This window comes from Morus notabilis, unplaced genomic scaffold (genome assembly GCF_000414095.1).
Source record: "Morus notabilis unplaced genomic scaffold, ASM41409v2 Scaffold1539, whole genome shotgun sequence".
Lineage (NCBI taxonomy): Eukaryota > Viridiplantae > Streptophyta > Magnoliopsida > Rosales > Moraceae > Morus > Morus notabilis.
Genome location: NW_010359822.1, coordinates 12,711 through 32,348, shown reverse-complemented (window position 1 = coordinate 32,348; position 19,638 = coordinate 12,711). Strand labels below are relative to the sequence as shown.

The following is a 19,638-nucleotide window of genomic DNA, read 5'->3' as shown; positions in this document are numbered from 1 at the left end:
TTTATTAAGAATAATAGATAAAGATTCAAACTCATGCACTCACAAAAGCAATGAATAGCTTGTAGAATAAATTCTAACCATTGTGATTACTATTAACGGCCACGATGTTATTTTTTCTATATATATATAGAAGAATGTAGTAAATAATAGATTTATAAAACTAAATGAAATGAACAGCATATTGTAAATTTATTGGAAATAAACTAATAATTATATATATATATATTGTAAAACCCTGATAAATTTATAGTGATAATATGACAATAACACTTTTACATGGACGAGAATGCCATAAAATTTATTTACTTTTTTTTTTGAAGTTGAAGGTGGATCTAATTGCGATAAAATAATATTTATTGTCAGTTCCGATTTAGGTCAATTGGCTAGATTAATAAATTCGATAAATTTATAAGATAATATGACAATAACACTTTTACATGGACGAGAATGCCATAAAATTTATTTACTTTTTTTTTTGAAGTTGAAGATCTTACTTATCTTTGATTAACTAAGAAAATTAGAAAAATAAGAGATATTTTGATAAATTAGTAAACTATTTATTAATAATATTATTTGATAAAGTAAAATATTACTAATACTTCACTTAATCAATAGATTACTATTTACCTAAATGTGAGGGTCACCTTATCAAAGAATTTTGCGCAAATTTCAAGTTTTGTTATCGTTTTGTGTTGCAGTTGATCTCGGCTGCAACATTCCAAAAAAAGTCGTCGTTTGGAGACTTCTTTTTTTTTTTTTTGGGGGCGTTTGGGCCGGTTTTACCGACTGGGGAGGGTGTGTGACTAGAGGAGCTTTTTTTATTGTTTATTGTTTTTTTAATGAAAAAAAAAAAAAACCCCCCACACGAAAAAGTACCCGTTCTAATCTCAAAAAAAAAAAAAAAAAAAAAAAAAAAGCTACCCGTTTTATGTAGTAAAATGAAAGATATCATCATTTTCTTTGAAGCTACCCGTTTTATATAGTATAAATGAAAGATATCATCATTTCTTTGAATTAAAGTAACAGAGGATTGATAGTCATTTCAACATAATTGAAAAAGTCACAAGACAATTTGCTAGAGGAGCAAATTGATAGTCAACATCCCAAACAATAAACAAATTAAGTTCCATCATCATTAGCACAACTCTTCTCCCATATTTTCACCCAAAAAATAGTTAAAAAAAAAATGACATTCTTTCTTCTCTCTCTCATATGGATCCAGCACCAGCAGCAGGCAAGAGAGCTTTGGCCACTGGAAGCATAGCCACACACCCCCTCTCTGAACTTGAATACTTCCTGTACACCGCCCGAAGCTTACTCTTCAAAACCGTTGAATGCAAAATCGCCAGAAGCTTTGCACAATCACTGTTTTAACACATAACAAAAACAGAAAATAAGATCAATAAAACTGTATTATATAATCAATTGGACAGACCCCATTTGACCAAATAATGTACTCTATCTTACATGACTTGTGCCTCCGAATAACCAGTGTGAAGCTTGAGAGTGTCGTTCCAAACGGGGCTCTTGTTGAGAGTGGACCGAGCGGCGTAGACTGCCGAGGCGGCAATCATAGAAGGGCAATACATTATGGTCGCATAGTGCATTATTCCCAACTCAGCAAGAAAGTATACCAAATTTTCCACCTGTGTCAAAATTCGTGTTAAAAAAAAAAAATGTCGTTCTTACAAAAGAAACAATTGGTGTGCGTTTAAAGAAGAGTTTAGTACTTCTCTGTCATTTGGAACAGAAGCCTTTATGAAACGAACAAGGAACACGTAAGCTGTGGGAACTGTCAATGTCCATTCCAACTTGCCCAATATGATCTTCTCCATCTTTAGAATCTGTTCGTGTGTGTAAGCTCTGTCTGCGAGGCATACAAAATCATTGACCTGTATTATAGAAACACAAGTTTTCAGAATTTTAAGCCATGTATAAAATATTATTGATTACAGTGTATAATATTTAAGGCATGTCTGTGTACCTCAGGAGCCCAGATTTCTTCATATTTTGAGGCCATAAGCATAGCGCTAATGCCCACCAACTGCAGTTCCTTCCTCGGAACGGTCTTCACAGCGAGAAACCTATCGACTATGTTGATCGTCAGGTAAAAGGTTTCGGGGGAGAGTTCAAATTTGATGTGAACTTCTACAAGCCAATCCACCAGTATGGCTCTCATCTGCTCATTCAGCTCAGGCTGTGAATCAATGTAGTCATGAGGCCTGCTCGCGTTCTGCGTAATGAAGGGAAAACAACAGATAATTAGAGAATATTTTATGAAAATATAACAAGAAAATATGAAGAAAGTAAACAATGACATTACCTCAGCCAGCTTATAGAATTTGTACATGTCCTCAACGTACTCAACTGCAGCCAATTCATTGTTAATGTCTGCTGCGTCAATGTCGACAATATTCTCCTTCGGTTTATTAGTTATACCGCAGGCCATCTGAACAAATTCGAGAATAAAGCAAATCAGAAAAATAAGGGGGACACAAATGGATTCGACAAGAAATTGCAAGAAGAACAAAGATTTTTACCTTGCTTCTGGCAGTAAGGACAGAAGAAAGAGTTGGGGCTTTCTTCCTTGACGCTCCTTCTCCATCTTTTTTCTTGACTCTGATCTCGTTCTTCTTCTTGGCATCATCATCTGAATCCGAGCTTACCTCAATCAGCTCTTGTTGGGGCTTTGGCTTAACAAGATTAGCCCTTTTGTGGACGGGTTTAGGCACTGCCTCATCTCGTTTTTGTCCCGCTGGGACTGCCTCAGGAACGGCAAGCGATCCGTTTACATTGACACAAGCTTGTTTCTGAACAAATTTGTGAAAGACGTAATAACTTTATTATTTCGAAGGAAGATCGAAAATCAAGAAAAAATTGAGAGATTAATAAAATCTACAAGGTACGTATATTTAACTTTTCTGATCAGCAAAAATTTAAACCCACAAACCTTGTTGTTCGCAACGGCTTTCGCGGCTTCTGCGTTGGCAATTAGTTGTGCGCGGAAACTCCTGAAGAAAGAAAAAAGAAAGTTAGCAAGAATGAACCAAAAAGAAACAAACAAAAACCAAACTTAAAAAAAAAAAAACAAAAAAACAAAAAACAAAAGATTAAAAGTTACCTTGTGATGGGGCGATGAGGCTTGGCGTCATTAGGTCGAACAGTTACCATATTGCCAATATCACCAAGTGCTCTTCTGTTTCTCCCATCGGCTGCAACGTTTTTCTTTTGCACCTTATTTTCTCCACCAACGACTGCCTCACCTATTGAACAAAAACCCATTAATTAAAATAATTCGAACAACAAAACATTTTTTCACGAGTTTTTCCCCAATTTTATTTATGCAAAGAATAAAAATAAAACGACTTTACAAGATTTGGGCCGTTTGGGACATAAACAAGATGAACAACAAAGAAAGAAGAAAGAAAAGACTCTTCCCTTAACATAGATCAATAAATTATTAGTTACATACCCATTAAAATCTCTATAGCTTTGCTAAATGGGGTTCGATCAATTCGGAAAATAAGAATTTAGGCATTCATCAGAAAACCCAAAAGGAAAGAGATAATAATAAGAATATGAATAATACTTCTTGCTTGCTGTGGAACAACTACTCTTGAAGCCATTTCTTCTGAAAACCCAGAATCGATCTCTGAACAAGAACACTGCCGGCAACCCAATTGGCGACTCAAAAATCTCCTTTCGCTCTCTCTCTCTCTCTCTCTCTCTCTAAGTCGCCTCCACCACTTCAAATCGCTCTCTTTCTCTCTCTACCCTCTCTCTCTCTCACTGAGATTTGTGATCTGAAGAGAATATGAAATTGGGGTTTAAAGAGTCCGTTTTCCCTTTTGAAGCTGGGGCAAGAGGCGACGCTTCACTTACAACGGTCGAATTTATTTGAATTCTTGACCGTTGGATCTGGGGCTGACGATCAGACGGCGTGGGATCGTCGTGGAGAATTTTATAGCCGTTGGAGGGTTCAAAAGTTACTGTTGTGTTAAAATAAGGAAATAACAGGGTGTCTAGATATTGTGACATGGAGTTTACGGAATTTCCTGTGCTTCCTGATTGTTTTAAGAACACGTGGATAAGTGTGCTCTGTACTAAAGCTTTTGTGACGGGTGGCGAGCCCTGTATTAGGAAGTTGAGAAAGTCAGTGCAACGGGAAACCCTTAGTGGGGTTTTGCCTGCGTTCATACGACAGCATTTTGCGGAAGCAAATGAGGGGGTTTGTAAAAGAACACGCTTTTTTGTCTCGCCTAGGCTTGTCGACTAATGGTGAAGAAATACCAGCTTTGCGTGTGCAAAATTGAAACTTTTTTCTTTTTTCTTTTTTCTTTTTCTTTTTTTTTTTTTCCTTTTAAGAGTCAAATAGGAAAAATAATTGGAGGCGAAAGAGTGCTACGGACAATGTAGATATAATAAACCTATTTTTTCGAAGTAGATGTAAAGATTAAATATATTTTAAAAGTGTATAAGTTATTATTTTTACTTTTTATTTTTAATTTATAATTTTTAATTAAATAATTATATTAATAAAAGAATATTTATTAAAAGTAAGTAGTAAAGATTCAGACTCATATATTCTTAAGAGTAAATTCTATATTTTTTTAATAAAAAAACATTAGTACTTATTATAACGGCCAGTTTTTTTTTTTTTTTTTTTAAATAATGAAATTAGTGTAACGGCCTAATTCTTTTTTATTGCTTTCTTTTTTCTCGCTCAACAAAAGAAACGAGAGAGCAATTGGTATGGGTAAATTTTAATATATTTCGACAATCCTTTTTTTTTTTTTTAAATATTTCAACAAAATTTGTACCTTCTAATAAAAATCTCATTTTATACCAAATTCCAACTCAATGTATTAAAATAAAAAATACATGTATAAAAATTAAATAAAAAAATATTTCGAAAGGCAATCCAAAATAAATAGATTAAAACAATTAACAAAATCAACCTAAAACTAGAAGAATAACATAAACCACTTGAAGCCTATGAGTTAGAACTTTTTTTCCACTAAAAAGTGCCAATTGAAGCTTCCAAATTCAGTCACTCTTATATTTAGCTAAAAAAAAAAAAAAAAAAAAAGATGAGGCTTCACAATTGTTGTTCCATCCAAATTTCTATAGTGGTCTAGTAGCATAATCGTCCCATTCCAATAATAATAATATTATTCCTTCCCAGACTATCACTCTTAATGTTTTATTATTTATTTTAAATATCCCTTTCACTATCCTTTTATAAACATATTTAAGTATATTGATCATTTTCTTTCATGGTAGGATGATTTTAATACTTAAATATTTTTCTATATAGCTTACTTTATTTTTTATATATAAATTACGTTCATCTTTGTTATTATGGGTATAGTACAAAATTAATCGTTTGAGTATTACTCATAGATCAAATAAAATAATCACTTTAAAACATCCGAGAAAAAAAAAACACTCTAGAACATATTGTAATTTAGTTTTAAAATAGTATTAAATATTAAACAAAGGATTATTTTTATTAAAAAGTAATTTTTGTTCTATTATAATTATTAACTAAACATAATAACCGTTATTTCAGCACTAATTCTAAGGGAATAATATTAGTTTTTAAATTGAAGGTACAATTTCATTCAACTAAAAACCCTGAAAGAGTACAATCACCAGACGAGAAAAGTGTCGAAAAACGTTTCTAAGCAGTCTAGATTTCATCTTCTAAACGAAATTAGATCTGTCAAAACAAAATCATCTTGCCAAATTCAGCCACCGCTATTTTAAAACCCACAATGATATGAGTTCCGTAACCAATTTTTAAGGCCGGAGCTCCACTGACGCGTCTAGAGACGGTCTCAAAATTCTAATTGTCTCACTCTCTTCTTTTCTCTTTTTCTCGTTTCTCTTAGGGCCGAGTGCCCCCTCTAGTTATTGTTATTTCTCCAATACTTTATTAGTTAATGAATAACATTAGAATTATAATGAAATAATTCAATTAATTTTTATTTCATTATAATTCAATTAATTCTTATTCTCAATATTTCTATTTTTATTATTTTTTTTATATTCTATTCTATGAAACCAAAAAACCTAATTTCTAGCGGAGACTCCTAAGAGCAGGTCTAGAAGTTTTCAAGTGCAAACACACATTTATATGTGCACTTATGTGTGATGCATAATTTTTTTAATACAATTTACACTAATTTTCTTGTGTTTTACCAAAACAACAATAACACTCCTTTAACTAAAACTAGAGTACAATTGTGGAAGATTAATTCCGATTTCTAACTCGCTTTCTGATTGCAATTTTTCTTGGGTTCCGCGAGAATTAAATGTTTTAACTCACAACATTACGAAATGGGCTTCGGCAAATCTGTTATGTTAGCTAAATGAGTAGGTTGAAGTTCTACAAATGTATTCCTTATCTTTGCCTCTTTATAGGATTTTCTTCTAATTATACTCTTGCTTATTAAAATAATAATAATAATAATCACGTCAATACATCCTAATTTTTCAAAAAATTACACACCCTTTTCGTCAGTGGACCGTTAGTTAACCTTGACTGTGAGCTTTAAATTTTTTTAAAATACCAAAAATGCCTCCCCAGGTATAAAAAGTTATATATAATGTTTGAAATGACGTTTTACTCCTATTTAACACCAAAACATGAGTTTAATTATTTTTTTAAGAACATGAGTTTAGTTTTTTTTTTTTTTTTTTTTTTTAAGCGAGTTTAGTTATTTCTTGCATACATTTAAGTTGTAACCATAATTTTCATTCTAATGGAAAGAAAAAAAGATCCATAATCTCTTCTCAAAAATTGCAGAATTTACTTTTAAAAGTGTACGGGTCTAAATTTTTACTCTTCATTCTTGATTAATATCCTTTTACTAGTGAAGTATAGAAATTCCGATCCATACACTTTTAAGGGATATATATGTATATCCTTTCCCCTAATCTTTTTTCTTCAATTTAAGAGAGTTTCTCCAATAGTCTACCCTACAAGTAGTCCTAATTTTTTACCGTTAGATCTAATCAAAATCAAATCAGATTGAAAAAATATGTAAAATAGACAAATTTTAATACAAATCTGATGACTAAAAAGTAATAAACTACTAATAATCTATTTTGACAGAGACTACCAGAGAAAGTCTCTTCTTTTAATAACATGCTCCATCCATCCATCTGAAGTAGCATAATCTTCTTTGGTGTTAATTACATAGAAATATATCTAACCTAAGTATATCTAAAGGCGTTACATACATAATGCAAGTTTAAGTCACAAACATAAAGATTAACAATTATATAATCTAAAATAAATCAAAATATAGAGATACAAATTAATACAATAAATATTGAATTAATCACAACAATATTAAGAAAAATTTCACCAACATCAATCAAACAAATTCAAAAAATTATTTTTATCTCATAAATTAAACTAAAAACAAATTCCACAATCGAACAAACGAAACTTTAAAATTCATTGAGCCCTAATTTCTAACTCAGGCTCCTAAGAGTGGGTCTAGAAGTTCTCAGGGCGCAAATACACACATTTATGTCTGATGTGTGTGTACATATATATATATATATATATATTATGTGATAAGCATCATTGGTAATTTTTTATAGGTTTACCTAACACATTTAGTTAATTAATCGATTTAGGTTGATTGTATTATGGTGTCAACAAAATTGGTTGATTTGATTTATAAATTATATTGTGAACTATATTTCCACCTTCATGATTAAGCTAATTCCATACTCAACAACAAATTATTTTTGTTAACACGTTTAGAGGAAGAAAATATATGTTAACTTGTTAACTTACATAATCATTTGTTAATTTATTTAATACGTTTAGAGGAAGAAAATATATGTTGCTCGCTTAACTATACCAGTATATCGCTATCTCTAGAATAGATTATGTGGGACTATAGATTACAAATCTGAATTATAATGTATCTGAATTATAATGTAAGTGATTATTTTATTGATAAATGTGTAAGAGAATATATATGACTTTTGAGACGGAAAATGGAAGTGCTACAAAACAACTAGGCGTTAGACATTGAGATTGATGACTGACCAATTCTAGCTCAAGCACTTTAATTGATCTTGGACTCTTTAAATAATTGACGTCATTTGTTTCGTTTTCATATTTATTTTTTCTAAGGACATTTTACACACTTACCTCTTGAATTTGTATGATTTTAATAATTTGTTGTCTGAACTTTTAATTTTGACAAGTTATCTCTTTAATTTGTAAAATGATCAATATGTTTCATCTTGACGATGATTGTGTTAAATTAGTGCCAAAAAAACGCGTTCGACAAAAAAATTCCTACATCCTAATTTAAATGAAACACAAATATTTCCATTTCTCAACCTTTAATCATTTAAAACTAAAAAAAAAATATAAGCAAATTTAGTAAAATAGAGCACATTACAATAATTTTATAAGTTCAAAGAGTTGATTGTCAAAATTAAAAATTTGGGAGACAATTTGTTAAACCACGATAAATTTTGAGGATAATTGGGCTAAAAACATTTTAAGATAATGTTTTTTTTCCCTCTCTCGGTATAGAGCCGACAATATATAATTTGATACTAGAAAACTTATTTTATTATTTGTCTGAAAAAATGTAAAAAATATTTAAGATAGTTTCTTAGAAAGACTAGTGCCCTAGTCCATACCTAACTGCTTAAATAGAATTAAAGTAATTCACAGTTAAAAAGAGGTATCGCAAAATAAAAAAGAAAATCCAAATTTGTTACGCAATACATTTAATTTGTTTCTTTAAATTATATAATATTATCTTATTTGATAAAATTAATATTATAGGTTTTTTTTTAATTATTTATTTAGGAGTAGAGAATTCAAACTCTTCACCTTAAAATATAGTTTCACGTATAACACCACTATCGAACCGATTATGTCGGTTTTCTGAAACGGTGCGCTGAAACCGAACCGCACAATGGAGTAATCAGTTCAGTTAATTGAACTTTAGTTTTTGGTCGGTTTTCAATTTTTGTAATCAAGAAGGTAGCCATCAGTAAACTATCAAGTTACCAACATCTTTAGTTGCATTTTTTTATTAGAAAATCCGAAAAAATGTAAAACTTTTCCCAAATGTGAATCATCAGGTTACCAACATTTATATTGTGCAATCTTTTGTTCAAGCTCATAATCATATTGTTATTTAGAAATTAGAGCACCTCAAACTAAGCAACCGATATCAATAAATATACATATATATTATATACAATTATTGTATATAATATACTATAATATGCATCCAGAAGTGTAATTGTTCATTCAAAAATTGGAACCTTCTTCAATCTTTTACTATATGAACGATTAGAACAAAAAGTAAAGTAAACAAAACTGAGTTCAGTATAAATGGCCAAATTTGTTGAGAGACGGAACAACGAAGTTCTTAACTTAATCAATAATGTACGCTGTATTACATGCAAAAGCTTCAGGAATAAAATGGCACAAACAATTGCTGTGAAAGGAAGAAAGAAGAAATAGAAGAATCTATAAAATTAACCTGAAACTTGAAATTGAGCTTCAGGTGGGAGATGGCAGGAGATGGCGGACGGCGGACGTGTGAGGACGGAGGCGGCGGTCCGACAAAGGTTTACTCGGAGGGAGATGGCGGAGGGCGGACTTGTGAGGACAGAACAAGGAGTGAGGCGGAGGGCGACGGCTAGAGTTATTTTCCCCAAATGTGAGAGAGAATCAGAGAGATGTGAGTGGGAGTCTGTGAGTGTGAGTGTGAGAGTGAGAGTCTGAGAATGAAAGCATGGAAAAAGAGTGAGAGTGAGATACGACAATAGCATGGAAAAACAGTAGGAGAATATCTTGGGCTGGGCCTTTAAAAAAGGACTTAGAAGAGTAAAAATTCGGTCGGTTCGGTTTTAAACCGAACCTCACTAGCATAAACTGAATCCGAACCGCGGTGGAGCCAGTTTGGTCGGTTAACCGAACTGACTGTCTTCGGTTCCATGTGACACCACTTTTTTTGGTATTTAAACGGTCAGTTCTTCGGTCGGTGGCAGCTGGTTTTGGTTTCACGGTTGTTTTGTAAAGCCTTAATTCTAGCCCAAGTCTTTTTTTTTCTTTTTCTTTTTCTTTTTTAGTGTTTAACAGATTACACCTTGTCGACTAACATAGTATCATTTTGGACAAAGGAGACAACAAAATATTGTTGAAAATGAAATCTATAATGAATTGAAGACCAAGAGGCCTTTAATTAGGTCATGTCACATGTGGTGTAGTGTCTTTTAATAAGCGTTTGATATTTAGATAGCTAGATGCATTTACATTTCTTAAAGAGATACTTGTTAAACGCTTCACCTTATGTCAGAAGGAGCCATTTTGTAAAAATTTCTTTCTTTAGGGGAAACGGTTGTTACATTTTAGAAAAGAGAGACAAGATTTAGGAGAATTTTTATAATTAATCCCAAAAAAAAAAAAAAAAACTTTCCCACCGTAGGGTAATTTTACAAGTACATTCCATGTAATTTCTTTCTGGCTTTTTTTTTTCTTGCCCCTTCATACATGCAGCCATACGGTCCATAACATACATTGGTGTTATATTAATTCTATTCAAATCAGGATTATTTTCAGAGTTGAAAAGTAAATTATATAAAGAAAACCAAAATACGGCTAAAAGTTTGCATTAAAGCAATGTTTTTCACAAACAATATTAGTATCTCATTTGTGTATTTTTCTATATGACAAACTTTGATCATAAATGATGCTTACCATCACATACCAAAGATGTTGCACCATTAGATATATGCAAATCAGCCACAAAGAACAAATTAATTATAAATCGGCAATTCGTTACAACGGATGATTAGGCAAACGAAAAAAACAATGCCTAAAACACAACCAAAAGATTAGTGGAAAACCCAAATCACTATAGCATACACCTTTTTTTTTCTTTGTTTAATTTTCTTTTTTAAATCATGACAGACACACATGCATACATATTACTCACACTGTAAAAAAAAAAACCTGATTGTACACTCACATTTCGTGAAAACTTTGTCAGTTAAGTTTACTTTCTATACTTGATCATCCGGTCCAGCAAGCGTGACCTGTTGCCGAAAATATGCCCATCTTAAAACCTCATATTTTGAGGAAAGTCAAGAAAACTTGTGAAAAAACACGTCGAAGATGTAACTACTTACGTTGCAATCGTGGGCGTATTTCCGGGCAAGCGTAATTGCCGCATTCCTATCTCGCTCCGACTCAAATGTTAAGACAAACGAGAGGCCCTTCCTGGCTTGCCAAAACAACGCCTTCGCTGCAGTATTGCTCTCACCTCTATAGCCACATAGCTATACATCAAGAGAGAGATAATGTGTGATTTTAACTGGCTATGAAAACTACTTCCTACACTTAATCCAGGTCAAGAGACATAATTTCATCTTTAGTTGATCGGATATTAGCATAATTAGTCCCTAAGCATTGAACATTGTCTTACTTTGGTCCCATTACTTTTTTTCTCGGCCGATTACTCCTTGAATTTTGACTGTTTGCTAGTTTTAGTCCCTGACACTATTTGTTTCACAGTTTTACAGAAATCTTTACATTCACGCAAAATTTTACAGGTTTTAAGGAATTTTTAACAACAGTGAAGAGAATAGTCTCAAATCGAGTACAATTACTATCTTCAGAGAATATTGCTTCACTACCCTGGTAAGAAAATATTTCACCTTCATTTACTTTCTCTTTTTACTTCAAACTTGAACCACACCAGGAAAAAGAACGAACAATTTTCCTTGCATATGGGCTCAAAAATTTCCTTTGTTGAATATATGGATTAAAAACTCTTCAGTCATGTTAAGCTGTTATACGCGGCATCATAACGCAGAATTTAATCTCCTCCATCGAACCTTGTGGAACAATTTATGATGACCAAAAAAGCCATATGTAACCACAAAATGTACCTGCATTGATGAGGAATAAATTTCTCTAGCCTTTGTGATCCATCCTCGACAAAGCTTCATTCTCATCTTTCCCACATGAAATGCATGAACGGAATGTGATGAATAGTCCTGTCCATTCATTTTTGAGATAACTACCTACAAAACAACAAACATCGATATTAGACAAGAACAAAATATGCAGACGAACATCCAGCCCCATTTTTCTTCTCTTCTTAGTTTGGCAATGATTGCCTGGAATTTGTAAAAAATTTTGTATGGTTCCCAAAAAAAAAAAAAAAAAAAAAAAAAAAACCACAAAGTAAAAGTGGAGAGGCCAATACCCATAAGTTGTGTGATATTGTTGCTTAGGGCGAAATTTGATACACGTATGGATGGTTCAAGATAGTATATTTACCATCTTAGATAGATGGACAGTGGATGGAAGAGAGAAGAAAGAAGGAGATCTTACATTAAATTCGCTGTTAGATTTTCTCATCAGTGTCTCTACATGACTTCCAAGTCCTGCAGCTGTTAGAAAACTAATATAATTAGCCTTTCTATCCGCTTCTCTAAAGCAGAATTGTGGACATTCCTAAATCCAGGAATCTGAACAAGATGACATGAAATGAAAAAAACAAAAACAAAAACAAAAACCAAAGAAAATAACAACAACAAAAAAAGAAAACAAAAATTTAAGAGAACTGACCAGGATCAATGGGGCCAGGAGTCATTACTGAGGCTTTCTGGCCATTAAAGCAAATGTCTGCTTGTAAGATTCGTCCTACGTCCAATGGTTCGGGCGCATAAACTGGTTTGTTGGCACCTAAAACAAAATTGAGCCGCGGCACTTGAAAAGATACCTCAAATATAACAACAAAGGTGCAATATCATATTATAGTTATGTTACAATTGAAGGAGTGCATTGCATACCTGAAATCACTTCGTCTCTGTTGCATTCAAGTGACACGCGATACCACTGAATTGAACATTTTGAAAGCTGTGGAGCCTCATCAGAGGACACCTGGATTCGAAGATATGAACCTAGCATTGCCGAACCATCTAACATATATAAACGAGATTTGTTCTCTTCAGCTCTCTTGCTTATTGCCAGCTGGTAAGGACAAGAGACTATCAAAAACAAATTTCCGGCAATTCCAAACACCATATAGGGATTGAGTAGTTTAAAAGAAGTATTTCCAAGTCAATTATCCAGTCATTAGAGACGCATTAAAACGCATATAGTAAGAAAACAAAAATGAGAATTCCAGATATTCAAAACCAGAAACTGTATTTATATTATCATTCATGGTCCAACAAGATGTCAGATGTTAGACACAATGTCGAAAATGTCAGCTGTGTTTGCGTGGTCAAATGAATAGTCATGGGAATCAAATACGTTTTCACGTCTCTTGCACAAAAACTGCAAGGAAAAGTTAATAATGAACATCGTATCATTTTTCTGGTCGTTTCATATGGTTAGTGCTTGTCTGATATTTTCCTACTGCTGTTTGTGCAAAACTATCTTGAATTTTTGTTTAAGTCCGAATTTCCACAGTAGCATGCATTATCATATAGGGATGAATTTGGAAACAAACAGTAAACAAATTTGTTGACAAAAAGCAACATACCCTTCCATCTGAACAACAGTAAACACACGCGCACACACAAACATGGATACACACACACACATAATTTCCTCATTTTAGGCATAAATGAGGAAAATATATATATATGCAAATAAGCTACACAGACCTCTTTCTGTAGCTTGACTGAAAACATAAATTTCTCTCTAATTTGAGTTCGTAGTGCGCGAAGTTCATGTTCCATCTCCATCATCTGCAGGTATTAAAACTTTCCTCATGATCAAAAAGGTCAAACATCAATTTTCATGATTATTATTATATGCCAAAAGTCCTACTCTCCGCACGCAGGCACAAATACATATACAATGATATTTAAAATATTGATATATAACTGTACATGAGAAAAACAGTCGGTCAAGAGAAATCAGGAGCAGTTTAAACCAGTTGACTAGCAGTTAATTGTTTATGAAAGAAATCACATCACATAAACTTGTGGGAAGAAACAAAGTCAAGAACACCAAAGCAAACCTTGCTTGGCTGGTGCAACAATTTAATTCTTCTAGCCTCCTGAACCTCCTCTAGTAGCCCCTCAACATCCTGAAGATACAGAAAAAAAAACAAAAAAACAAAACAAAACAAATAAGATACCATATAGAACAAATAGATAAACCATTCATCTTTGATGCACTTATCCATATTTCAAGCAAAAATCTGTATTAATTAGATGAACTACAAGGCAGACCCCAGTGCCAAAGAGGCACCCGTACTATGACAATCTCAGGGAAAAGCTCAATCTCATATGTACGCGGCCTTACCCCCCGAAGGAGAGGCCGTTTCCGGGATTCGAACCTTGGACCCCGGGTGCAAACGCAAGCGCTCCCACCACGGTGCCAAGGCCCGCCTTCGGCATGTTCAATGGAAGGAATATTATTCTGAACCTTAACATAGAGTGGGTTTGACATCTATCAATCAAAAATACTCCATCTCACAACCAGATCAAGTAAGACCAGCCAAGAGAACAGGGGAGTTATGACATCACTTTGTACAAAAGGTTCCACCATTTTTACTTCTTAGGCCACACATATAGAATTACGTGAACATTGATAACTTTAAACAGGATTGCCTACACCTTTCACGTGCGCAAGTAAATTCAAAGTTCAGAAGAATTCAAAAACCGTCTTCAGGATATGTTGGAAATTGTCTCTATTTGGAACATGGAAAGTAATAAATTGAGATTAAAATAGGAAAGAGAGAGCGAAATGATAGGTAGGGTATCAGCTTAAAACTACTAAAACAAAAGCTTGTGGTTCCGAAAAAAGAAGCAAAAACATATACAAATACACAAACACACACACACACACACACACACACACACACACACACACGTACATGAACAATGTTATACAAAAGCACATGTACATTCTGATATACACACACCCAAGTAAATGTAATAACATAAATCTTAATTTGCAACGTTTGATGGAAAAGAAAAAGGAGCTTACAGGAGATTGCTCTTTAGAAGCTTGTGAAATTCTATCTTGCTCGTCAAGTGCTTCTCCAATTCTCTGGACTACAGCTCTTGCACTCTCAATTTCAGCACAAGCAAAAGATTTCTCTTGGTTAACCAACTTTTTAGCATCTTCAGAAGCCTGTGGACGAATGCGGGCAATTAAAAAAAAATGATACCGAACATCAAAATGCCTAGTTGGATACTTCGATGCACACAAAAACTCCAAAGTCACTATGGCTTTCCATCTATTTGGATTCACCCTACAACCATCACTGCAATATTAGATTTATATAATAATTTAAGAGGCAATGAATAACCTGTTTAAGAAAGTTTGCTAGCTTTTTTACTTCAAACTTCTCCTGAATCAATTCTCCCTCATTTTGAGTCAACTTAACAGCTAAAGCTTCAACCTGTATAAAGATTACAGTTAAATACAATCATAAGGGGAGTATAAAGGGGGAAAATAAATGCCTACTTAACAAAGACTAACCATAGAGATAGCTTTCTCCACATCCTCTTTATTACGCCCTGCCATACGGCCTCTTAGATGTTCCAGTGCATCTCTAAGCTTCTTCAAAAGAACATGTCCCTCCAATGAGGCCACTTCCCTAAGCTTTGCCTAAGAATACAAGTAAGAAGCACAACTAATTGAATAAAAAAACTAACTTAATATCAACGATCCAAGATAGTTTGTACAATATTGATGTCAAAATTAGCACTAGTCATGCCATTAATAAATTCTCGCATTCATAGACAAATAATTGGAGACCTCTTCAGACAACTTAGCAGCAGCAGTCAAGTTCTTGTCAAATTTGCAGGCAAGGTCGCGAACCGATAGACGCTTGTGTTGCTCCGACAGCTGGGTCGTTTCCTGTTCAACAACCTCCTTCAAAGATGGACCATTGTTGTCCTCCTTTGGCTCTTCTAGAATCTGATTATCGGCTCCCAGTTTGTACTTTGGAAAGTGATTGGATTTGAAGCTCACATCAGCAGATACTGGCAGAACTGCATCCATATCCATCGCGTCAACTTCGGGACTTACCTTCGTCATTGTGTTGGGATTATGTTACTCTGTATATCAGAAGTCGAAACAAATGTTAATCATCCCAACCTTCAGTTCATGATATACAAAGCATGTGACTTGAGTAGCACTTTGATATAATCTTTTCATTTTCATTCTCTTTTTCTTTTTCTTCTTTTCCAGAAACAATCATCAGAACCAGAAACCACAATCAATGTTGATTATACATTTTTTTTTCTCTAGATGTGTCAAAAAAAATTTATCATAGAAAATCAGAAGCACATTTTGTGATAATGTGAATGAGATAATAGGTATGTAAGCAAGCGAAGAGTATTAAAACGGACCAAAACAAAACAAAAAAAAAAAAAAAAAAAAAAAACAGGAACTTTTATGCGTAGACCCATTACGTAGGAAGGCACAGAATTCCGAGATGTATTAAGAACCCCATAAATAGTAAATGTGAGATTAATTACGGACTAAATAATGAAGTTTACAACAAAATATATTCCTAGGGAATAGATTTTCATTTCTTTACCAGAAATTTCAGCAAAGCGAAACATGTACAGATCAGAATCCACTCTGTATATTGCGAAAATGAAAAAAGCAAGGAACGTTTCAACATGACCAAAAAAAAAAAAAAAAACACCATAAAAAGCATTAACTAGTAACTTCTGAACTACATTTCAAAGAATACCTACCCACATGAAGACATTTCTCTTACAAACAAGATTCTTTACCAATCAACAGAAAATATCTCTGAAGAATATAGAACCCAGAGACACTATGCTATTTCCGAAGAACACGCATTAAAGGACAGAAAGAATACGTACAAAAACAAGAAGAACCCAGCAAGCCAAATTGCAGAAAGAACCAAAAACAGTCAAGTAAAATACTTCTAACCACATTTGTCGTATAGCTTAAGGGGAAAAAAAATCCACTTGGAAACTCCTCAGCTTCAAACTTTGATGCGTGAGGCAAATGCCAAAAACCCATTTGAACAAAACAGAAAAATAAATAGGATAAAGAAACTTACAGATGATAAAACAATGTCTGACCAGGAAAAAAAAAAATACAGAAGTCTGCTAATGCTGGTCCATGCCAAAGCCCCAAGAGATTCTTCCTCTAACACAGCCTGCTAATATTAATCTAGAGAGAGAGAGAGAGAGAGAGAGAGAGAGAGAGAATAAAAGCATAAACTTGTGAGAAAGAAGAAGAAGAAGAAGAAGAAGAAGAATCTAAAGGATGATAGTTTTGGTTACTTTGGTTTGCTTTTCCAAAAGGAAAAACAAAAGAAAAGGCCTGTGGCCTTGTGTTTGTGTCACTGACCTCTTTGTCTCCCTTCCCAACAAGTGAATTTCCCCTCTTCTCATTTTTCATTTTATTTTTATTTTTATTTTTTATTTTTTATTTTTTCTTTACCCTTCCTCTCATGTCATGATTCTGTCCTAAGCTGTTGTAAGCTCTTATTCCCCATCCAGGGATGGAAATTAAATAATAAATAATAAATAATAAATAAATAATCACTGCCAAAAATATGAAAAGTGAAAGCCTGCCATGATGCCCACGCGCTGACCCCACACTCACCACCACCCCTCCTTACTTGAGGTCCCACCTAATGGTTGGCACCATGACTATATACTCTACCGAGCCCTCCTTGAATGGCGCGTGTGGGATGTGACGGTGGGGCTTGTTTTCTTTCTTTCTTTCTTTCTCTTTTTTATTTTTCATTTTATTTTTTTTTTCTGTTTCTCCGCATGGAAAAAAGGTTTGGTCGAATGGGTGCTTTCGTAGAGATGTGTTTGGGGATCTTAAAGAAATTTCGTAATGTGTTGTATATGCATGCAAGTCTTTTTCTACTCATGTACTATTATACTCTGTCGGGTGACTTGGGTCCAATTGCCACTAATTATATGTGACAGGGCAAATTTTACGTAATATATATCAGATATTATTATTATTTAAAACAAATAATTGAATATAATGGTTGAAAATACACGGTAACACCAATGGTAAAGCATTTTATTGTTATATTAACGCCCATTAATTTCACTGATTCAAATTTATTACAGTAAAAAAATTTTAAAAGTACTCACTTTTAATTTTTTTGTTGCAATAAAAAATTTTCACATAAAATTACATCTCAACTCAAATTAAAAACTCGAATCAGTAAATTAAATTGACATTTATTATCCCTTCTAATGTTTTGAAACCTCTCTCCCTCTCTTCCTTAACAAAGACTTCGTTGGAAAGAAAAACGACCAAAATAAAAACACACCAAAGTCTCTAAATTCTGCAAAGAATACATTAGTAATACATGTGACATGGTAAAACAAGAGTGTCACATTAGTAATATATATATATATATATATATGATCAATTTGGTCTCACAGCATAATTTAGTGTATATATATGGCAACTTTAATTTAGTACTAACACATCTAATAATTGCATCATACTTGATAATAAATAGCGTTTTTTATAAACTGTATTCAAAATGGTTGAATGATCTTTCTTTTGAAATGATAATTCTTTCTTTTTGTTAAATCTAACCAAACATTAGATTTGAATTTCATTACATTTTATTTTTTTTCTTTCCCCCCAACCAAAGCACCTTAATAGAATGACATCAATAACAACTAGACTAAGGGCCTGTTTGGTAGAGTTTTTATTTTTATTTTTAGCCAGCAAAAGAAGATAAGTAAAAATTATGGTTTTTCAATAAGTGTTTAAAACCAAGAACTTAATGAGTCAAAATGATTTTTAAATTTTCTAATAAGCAATAAAAGTAATGAATTAAGTTTATAATGCTTTAATTAAACTCTATACAAGTTTCAAAGTTTATTCATAAATGTTTTATTTAAAAGCTACAATTTTTAACTTTGATTGGAAGCTCTTTTAAAAAGTCAAAACACTTCTGTCAGATCATCTAAACACTTCTATAAATAACTTTTAGACCGAAAAAGCTAAAAGCAGCTTTTAGAAAACTCTTCAAAACAAGTCCTAAAACTAAAGACAATTGTGCACCACTTTGCCACATGATTGGTCTGGTGTTAACCGGATTAATCGCCAATATAATCATTTACAAATCTGATCGCTCTCTCTTATTTGAAATGAAAAAAAAAAAAAAAAAAAAAAGAGATTTATTACATTTTTTAGGGTCTGTTTAGTTTATGAATTCAAATCATAGTTCATGATTTTGACTTTTAAAATTTAAATTTTTTTAAAGGAAAACACTATAACAGAACTAAAAATCATAATTTGAATCATGCAGAACCCTTAAAACAAACGCACCCTAGTGTTAGACAAATTGCATCACAAATTATTCAACTATTTGTTGACTTCCTCTTAAAAAAAAAAGGGGGAGGAGGAGAAGTTGTTACTGCTTATGATTATTAATAACTTTTCTTGTTTATATTCTTTTATTTTCTTTTGGGATTATCCAAGAGTAACGAATTTGTGAAGAAATTGTTGATTATGACCAATAATAACCTTTCTTTTATCTTCCTTTTTTTTTTCCTTCCTTTTGGGATTATTCAAGATTAACGAATTTGCTGACAAATACGCCTTAGCTGTCACTTGCCATATATATATAT

At 32.9% G+C, this 19,638-nt stretch overlaps 2 protein-coding genes across 3 annotated transcripts; both read right to left on the bottom strand.

The window, feature by feature from the left end:
• Positions 1–975: 975 nt before the first annotated feature.
• Positions 976–3,798, bottom strand: LOC21385656 (G2/mitotic-specific cyclin S13-7). The gene is made up of 9 exons (XM_010095233.2): positions 3,590–3,798; positions 3,122–3,263; positions 2,951–3,011; positions 2,541–2,810; positions 2,324–2,449; positions 1,985–2,233; positions 1,731–1,892; positions 1,468–1,646; positions 976–1,365 (listed from the first exon to the last, which is right to left on the bottom strand). Exons 1-9 carry the CDS (start codon positions 3,624–3,626, stop codon positions 1,209–1,211), a joined length of 1,383 nt encoding a protein of 460 aa, XP_010093535.1. The 5' UTR covers positions 3,627–3,798; the 3' UTR covers positions 976–1,208.
• A 6,994-nt stretch (positions 3,799–10,792) lies between these two features.
• On the bottom strand, positions 10,793–17,495 carry LOC21385655 (stomatal closure-related actin-binding protein 3). Of its 2 annotated transcripts, XM_024163765.1 has the most exons (14): positions 17,372–17,495; positions 17,079–17,191; positions 15,794–16,095; positions 15,515–15,643; positions 15,342–15,434; positions 15,017–15,163; positions 14,043–14,111; positions 13,684–13,767; positions 12,862–13,042; positions 12,638–12,754; positions 12,401–12,459; positions 11,953–12,087; positions 11,191–11,340; positions 10,793–11,097 (listed from the first exon to the last, which is right to left on the bottom strand). In XM_024163765.1, the coding sequence occupies exons 3-14, from the start codon at positions 16,073–16,075 to the stop codon at positions 11,065–11,067; spliced, it is 1,479 nt and encodes a 492-aa protein (XP_024019533.1). In that variant the 5' UTR covers positions 16,076–16,095; positions 17,079–17,191; positions 17,372–17,495; the 3' UTR covers positions 10,793–11,064. The 2 variants fall into 2 exon arrangements, with proteins under 2 accessions (XP_024019533.1, XP_024019534.1); XM_024163766.1 differs by having other exon boundaries at positions 17,079–17,495.
• Positions 17,496–19,638: the final 2,143 nt, after the last annotated feature.